Here is a 7,997-nt window from a genome sequence, read left to right as displayed (position 1 = left end):
TTATATAGCCATCCAATACTCTATTCAGAGGAAGGAGCGAGTCAAAGTATAGAATCCAAAACTCCTCTGTTAAAAAATAGCGGCCAATTCCTTGACTGGTGTCTACAGAAAGGAAAAGGAGAGCAAACTCTTACATACAGGGTGACCTATGTAACTCAGAAATGACACATTGTTTGGTCTGAAGGGGGCTTGCATAGGTGACATATAATGGGTGATAAACGGTACAAATGTGACGACTGCGGCGACAGTAGAATTGCATGAGACTGGACTTGGCCCGTCTCTAAAGGCGGCGTTGTCTTGGCTTAGAAGCTAAATACCATGGTCTAGCAGCATGCCAGCATCGTTAGTTCTTTACTCGTGTTTTTTGCTGCTCAGTTGGCGAGGCTAAGATGGCCAGGAAACTGTCGTGGATTCATTTCTAATGTGGCCATTTTTCATAAAGCTAGGAGTTCAGCATGATGTACCTTTCCTTTTTTTTAACATATAATCTTTTGCCAATTTAAGCATTAATTGATACTAAATCTTATTTTTAAGCGCCTTTAAAGACATATTCATAGAAATTTAATTATTTTTTCTAGACGTTGATCTCAAGATTTAAACCTAGAAAATTAAAAATTCTTTGGCAAGTTTGTACACTAATCGATACAAAATCTTATTTTCAGGTGATTTTAAAGATGCATCCTTTATATTATATTTAGAGAAATTTAATAAATTTTTTTAGATATTGATCTCAAATACCTTATTAATTAATAAAAAAATTAAAAAAAAATTGATGCTTTTATTGTGAGCAACCTCACAAAATACTATTCATTGTTATAATATTTTTTACTTTGCTTTAGTTTTTTTAATTTATGTTTTTCTTTTTAATTCCATCCTTTTATATTTGGTTTATTAGATATTGTGTTTCATGATATATAATGATTTATTTTTTATATAGTTATCACAATCTTATTATTCATGTCACAGGTTTGAAGAGTTAACCCGATTGACTCGATTTTTTTAATAGGTATTAATTTCAATTTCATTATTCAACATTAGGCTTATTAGAAATTAGACTTCATGATTTATTTCAGCTTGTTTACTATGAGGTTATCTAGATCTCATGACCCGGGTCATGAATTTTGCAAGTTAGCTTAAGTAGACTCAGGTTGTTTTATAATGTCCTTTATTTAGATTGATTTTTTTTTTAATTTCATCATTTAATAATTGGTTGATTGAGAATTGAGTTTCATAATAAGTTTTTTTTTTGCATTTTTTTAATATATGTTTTATTTTCCTAATTTCATCATTTTACATTTGGTTTATTGGAAATTGAGTTTCATGATCTGTTTCGCGGGTTTGACGAGTTAACCCGGTTGACTCGAAGTTTTTTTCCTTTTTTATTAATACATATTTTTTCTAATTTTATTGTTCAATATTAGGTTTATTAGAAATTATATTTCATGATTTATTTTGGTTTACTTTCTATGAGGTTATCTCGGTCTCACAACCTGGGGCACAAGTTTTGTTGGTTAACTTAGGTATACTCGGATCGTTTTACTAAGTTCTTTATTTAGATTGATTTTTTTTCAATTTCATCCTTCAATAATGGATTGATTGAGAATTAAGCTTTAAAATTTGTTTAAATTTTCTTTATATAAGATTATCTCAGTCTCATGACCCGAGTCATGAGTTTGACAGACTAACTCGGGTTGATCCAGGTTGTTTTTTTGGTCTACTTTCTATGATGTTATTTCAATCTCATAACTAAAGTCATGAGTTTGGCGGGTTAAACCGGGTTGACTCGAGTCACTTTTTGTGTTACTTTTTAATTATTTTTTTCAATTTCATCATTTAACATTGAGTTGATTGAAAATTAAGTTTCACAATTTATTTTAATTTACTTCTCATAGGGTTATCATATGTCAACATTGGTTGATTAAAAATTAGATTTTATAATTTGTTTTATTTAATTTATATGAGGTTATTATGGTCTTATGACCTGGATTGTGGATTTGACAAATTAATTTTGATCAATCCAATGTGTTACCTTATCAATATTTTAAAAAAAGATATCATCTTAAATTTTGTTTGAGTCAACTATGTTTTCATCGATAGTCCAGATTATTTTTAGACTTTATAAGCAGATTAGGTCATATCTAGTCAACCTCACATCATTTAAAATTTATTTTTTATTAGAAAAACATTAATATCTATATATTTTTTTACACTAAAAAAATATGATATGTCCAACAACCTAGCGCGAGCCAGCAATGTTGTCAATCAGTAAACCCCCTAGCATTCTCTAGGTCTTGCAATGCATTTTGAGAATAAGTTCTTTCTTTTTGTTCATAAAACTTTCTTATTATGTTATATTTTTCAAAACAACTTAATTAAGATTTCTAAACATCAAACGAAATCAATTCAAAACTATATATGTATTTCATAACTAAGTAATCAATTAAAGTATGATTAAATATAGTTACATGTATATCCTCGATGCATGTGAAAAAGTTTTGGCTTTGATTTTCTTTGGGAACACCAAAATTTATCATAAATATACCAATAAAATGAAATATGCTTTTCCCCAATTATTTTTCTGCTGTCTCATCTTATGGTCCATATACGTTGTTGGGCCCTGCTTGTGGATCTCAATTCGGGTCCATTGTTTGAGGGTGCCTGATTGCCATAGAAGTCCATTGGAACCCTTGATCTGGGCTCAAAGGGCTTCAATTATGCGCGGAAGATAATGGGACAGCTTTGAACTACTCTTTTGTTATTCCACTGCAATTCCTCGACAGCAATCATCCATGTGAGAATTTTTTTTAGTCGTTGATTGTTTCATTGAAAAATATTTTTTTATATATTTATTTATTATTAAAAAAATTAATCAACAAAAATCATATAAAAATTTAGTTTGATTTTCAAGAAAGTATTTTTATTTTTTTTTCAATGAAAAACATTTTTTATAAGTTATGAAAAATTTATAAATATCATATTATTTGTTAATTATATCAAATTTGATTCTTAAATTTTTGATTGTTATATATTTTGTTTTGAATATTTTTTTTAACTTTATCCTTTAAAATTTGATTTAATTTGATTTTTATATCAATTTGATCCTTGTTTTTTTTATTGTTATTTGCTTTTCTCTTATCTTTTTTTTTAAAAAAAAATTTATTTATCATATTTGATTCTTATTCTTTTAATTGTTATTTATTCTATTTGAAATAATTTATGAAATTGTAATTATTTTTTTAATTTCATCATTTTTTACTTTCTTATCTGTCATATTTGATATTCATCATTTTGACTATTATTTATTTTATTTTAGATGATTTTTATGAAATTAGATTATTTTTTTTATTTCATTCTTCTTAAACTATTTAATTTGTAAGATTTGTTTTTAATTCTTTTAATAAATTTTAAAAAATAAATTATTAATAAATTATTTTTCAATTTATGTTTCATGAAATATTCAAATACTAAAAAATATTTTTCAAATTATTTTTCATGATACCATCAAATATTAAAAAACAATTCTCTCTTAATTCACTTTTCAAAAACACTAATTTTCAGGAAAAAAAACTAATTTTCAGTATACAAACGGTACTTTGAGTCTTATTTTTTTTATTTTAAAAGTGTTTTGAAAAAATTTAAAATTGTTTTATTTGAAATTAATATTTTTAGATAATTTTAGATATTTTATTGTGTTAATTTTAAAAATAATTTTTTTTAAAAAAAAATATTATTTCTCTGCTACGTGTACTCCACCATCCAGCAAGCACTTATCGTTTCATTAATGCAAGTCCAAGGCGGCGGCTGTGCATCCAATCTCTAGTCTCGCAGTTTCATTAATAAAAGTCCAAGTCAAGAGAACTTGTTGGTGGAAACAGAAGATAAACGAAGCAAAATCTGCTTGCAGTTTCAGATGAATCGAATCCTTGAAACCATGTTCTACAAATGCCATGTGGGAATATTTTTGCTCATGATCAAAGTTGCAGCTTCGATTGAAAATGGTTTTGTCTTCAATGGAAATTTCGATCTAGGTGGTGTAGCTGAGCTCTCTCAAAAGGGTCTCTTCAGGCTCACTAACTCCTCAACATTTGGTATTGGCCGTGCTTTCTTTTCTCAGCCACTGAGCTTCAAGAATTCATCGAACGGTACCTCAGTCTCCTTTTCTACCACTTTCGTATTTGCCTTCGTCGTTGATCAAGGGCGTCTCCCTGGTCATGGGATGGCCTTTATGATCGCACCTTCGAAGAACTTAACTGGAGCTTCATCAGCTCAACATTTGGGCTTATTTAACCTCACAAATAATGGAGACCCGTCAAATCATGTAGTGGCCATTGAGCTAGACACGTTCCAAAATCAAGAGTTCAATGACATCAATGGTAACCATGTTGGCATCGACGTCAACAGCTTAGAATCAGTCAAATCTGCCCCTGCAGGTTATTTCGATAATGAAAATAGGGAATTCAAGAATCTTGTTCTTTCTAGTGGAGAACCAATGCAGGCTTGGGTGGAATATGATGCCCCAGAAACTCAACTTAATGTGACTTTAGCTCCAATCCATACAGGTAAGCCAGACCTCCCCCTTTTGTCTTTGAACATAGATATTTCACCGATCATTTTAGAGCAAATGTATGTGGGGTTTTCTTCCTCAACCGGCCAACTAGTACAATCTCATTATGTTTTGGGTTGGAGCTTTCGGCTTGATGGGAAAGCCCCAGAACTTGATCTTTCACAGCTTCCATCTTTTAGTGGTGAAGAACAACCCCAGAGGAAAGAAAGGGAATTGGTTGTCGGGTTGTCCGCAACCGGAGTAGTCCTGTTGATCATAGTTACAATCTCCATCAGCATCATCCTTTGGAGGAGAAAAAAGGCTCAATTCACTGAGATACTAGAAGATTGGGAGGTGCAGTATAGATCTCATAGATTCTCGTACAAGGACTTGTTTGAGGCCACCAAAGGTTTTTGCGAAACGGAGCTTCTCGGAAAAGGAGGTTTTGGAAAAGTATATAGAGGTGTTTTGCCTGGGTCAAATGTCCAGGTTGGAGTAAAGAGAATCTCTCACAATTCCAAACAAGGAATGAAAGAATTTGTTGCAGAGATTGGCACCATTGGTCAGCTGCGACACCCCAACTTGGTTCGAGTTCTCGGCTATTGTCGAGGCAAAGAGGAGCTCATTCTGGTCTATGATTACATGCCTAATGGCAGTCTTGACAAGTTCCTCTATAACAAGACTGAGTTCATTCTTAATTGGAATCAAAGGTTTAAAATAATCAAAGATGTAGCATTAGCACTCACATATTTGCATGAAGAATGGGCAGAAGTTATCATTCACAGAGATATCAAGGCTAGCAATGTGTTGTTAGATGCTGAATTAAATGCTAAACTTGGTGATTTCGGACTTGCAAGATGCATCAAACACGAGCAGGATATTCAAACCACTCATGTTGCTGGCACATTAGGCTACATTGCACCTGAGCTTGCTAGAAGTGGCAAACCAACTCCAAGCACAGATGTTTATGCATTTGGGGCATTCTGCTTGGAGGTTGCTTGTGGTAGAAGACCGGTGGAGCCAAAAACATCAGCGAAGGAGATGATTCTGGTGGATTGGGTTTACAGCTTTTGGATGGAAGGGAAGATCTTGAGTGCAACGGATCCTAAACTCAATGAAGAATGCAAAGCTGAGGAAGTTGAACTGGTTTTGAAACTTGGACTGCTCTGCTCACATAGTGTGGCAGAGGGCAGACCAAAAATGTCTCAAGTTCTGATGTACCTTAAAGGTCAAGCTTTACTCCCTGAAAATCTGAATGCTCATGTCAAGGCACAGGAAGGAAGAGGAGAGTCTGAAAATCATGCCATATTGTGTTACTCTACACCATCTCTAACAATCACCCATTCTCTCATGTACACAGGTCGTTGAGTGGTCTAGTTATAAGTGTTATTAAACTCGGTCTGAGTCGGTCCGAGTTACAGGTTTAATAGATCAGGTTACACAATGAATATAGTTTTTTAGTGAACTAAATGTTTATAGTTAAAGTGAAGCTAGTTCTAGACTCGTTCCCTTTACCCTTTGTAAGAGATAATTCTGGGAGGACAATATTTTTCTTTTCCTAATTGAATTAGAGGAAATTCTCCAATTATTTTATATTACTCCAACATTAAATACTAATATTTATTTTTTGTATCCAGGTGCTTTTTACAAAGATAAAATATAAAAGCAAATTCAATATCATCAAAATAATAATATTAATTCAATTGCTTTGTAAGATTCTTCAAAAACTTTTTTTTAAAAAATAAATATTGCTGTAAAAGGATGGAATGATAACAGAGTTTGTCGCGAATTAAAATACTCAAAGATCTAAAACTCTATGACTATGGAATATTTTTAAAATATTTAATTTTTATTTATCTTACTCTCTTTTTCTAAAATAATATTACAATTCTTTATATAGAAAAAAAAATCCTACCAGTAGTACTGAACAGAAAAATTATTCCTTCCAAATAGAAAAATTAGAAAAATCAAATGATATTGTAAAGGAGAATAAAAATTAAAAAAAAATTAAGAAAAATATTTATTTTTTCAAAAATATCTTATATCGTTCTTTCTATGTTAGAAAGAACTTCTCTTTAAATTTGAATTGTTTTTCAAACAGAACCTTCACAATAAAAAAATCAATAATCCTTCTCTTTAATTTACAATCCCAGGTTCAGTTAAATAAATTGAAATAATATTAAAAAAATATACCACAACTGAAAAATATCTAATTTTTTTAGAAAATTCAAAATCTATTTTTTAATTTCTGGCAACATTTTTATTCCCCTCCTCTGGCTGCAAAATTCCCGTCTGTTGCTGGTGGGCCCCATCCGGAAAGGTAATTCTGACGTGGCACGCACATTCATGCTATCAACCAATACGACACGTGCTGGTATACGATAGAGAAAAGGGCAAAAAAGGGAGGCTAACTGTATCCAAGCACTCCATCTACACTAAAAGTTTCAATTAGGTCCTTAATAAGGCAAAATTTCAATTACACCATCTATTTATATCATTTCAGGGACCATGATAGCTTTGTATCTAGCTAGTATTATTTCTTGCTCTTGTATCACTTTTTTTTTCTTCCAAAATGTATTAATCCATGTTTGTGAGTGAAGAAAAAAAGATAAGAAAACGATCATTTAATAAATACATCAAGAATATATATTTTAAATAAAATTTTATTACTTTGTCTAAACCATAATTATTAAATCTGATCCTATCCCTTCCAAACGAATCTCCCCTCCCCTTTTATTTATCACTGGACTCTCCAATCAAATTTATCATAACATTCATAAACCTCAATTTATGGCTTCCTCTACACTAATAACATTTATTTTTTTAACTCGGTCTAAAAAAAATAGGATTTTCTCTTAATAAATTTTTGATATTAAGCAATTCCAATTAAAAAATAATCCCAGAAATACAAGTGAAAAGCCAAGCCTTTTTTATTTGGTCTTCACATTTGTAAGGAATTTTTAAAATTGTTTTTTTAATTTTATTATTTAACATTGATTTTATTGGGTATTGAACTTCATACTTTGTTTCAATTTGCTTTCTATAGAGTTTCCGGTCTCATGATCCAAATCACGAGTTTTACGAGTTAGCCGTGTTAATTAGAATTATTTTTTTGTTATTTTCTAATCAATGGAAAAAGAAAGGGAAGCCCTTGTTTAAATAGGATATGCCATAATGATATGAAAATGAACATTTATTAAATATAAAAAAAAATTACTTTTTTGAACTATAATGATTAAATCTAGTCGATCCGATAGAATTGAAAGTTACGACACAAAGTTTCACTTGAATTGAGTTTTATTTTGAATTTAAGGTAATGTTTGAAAATATGGTTGAAACTGTATTTTTTTAAAAATTATTATTTTATGTTTTCAAATCGTTAAAAAATAATTTTTAAAAAATAAAAAAAAATTTAATATATTTTATAATAAAAAATATTTTAGACTATAATTAC

At 30.5% G+C, this 7,997-nt stretch overlaps 1 protein-coding gene across 1 annotated transcript; it reads left to right on the top strand.

The window, feature by feature from the left end:
- Positions 1–3,795: 3,795 nt before the first annotated feature.
- On the top strand, positions 3,796–6,136 carry LOC7462794 (L-type lectin-domain containing receptor kinase V.9). The gene has a single exon (XM_002303892.3). The coding sequence runs from the start codon at positions 3,911–3,913 to the stop codon at positions 5,909–5,911; it is 2,001 nt and encodes a 666-aa protein (XP_002303928.3). The 5' UTR covers positions 3,796–3,910; the 3' UTR covers positions 5,912–6,136.
- Positions 6,137–7,997: the final 1,861 nt, after the last annotated feature.

The sequence above is a fragment of the Populus trichocarpa genome, chromosome 3 (genome assembly GCF_000002775.5).
Source record: "Populus trichocarpa isolate Nisqually-1 chromosome 3, P.trichocarpa_v4.1, whole genome shotgun sequence".
Taxonomy (NCBI): domain Eukaryota; kingdom Viridiplantae; phylum Streptophyta; class Magnoliopsida; order Malpighiales; family Salicaceae; genus Populus; species Populus trichocarpa.
The sequence above is the reverse complement of the archived record's forward strand: the minus strand, read 5'-3'. Positions and strand labels throughout refer to the sequence as shown.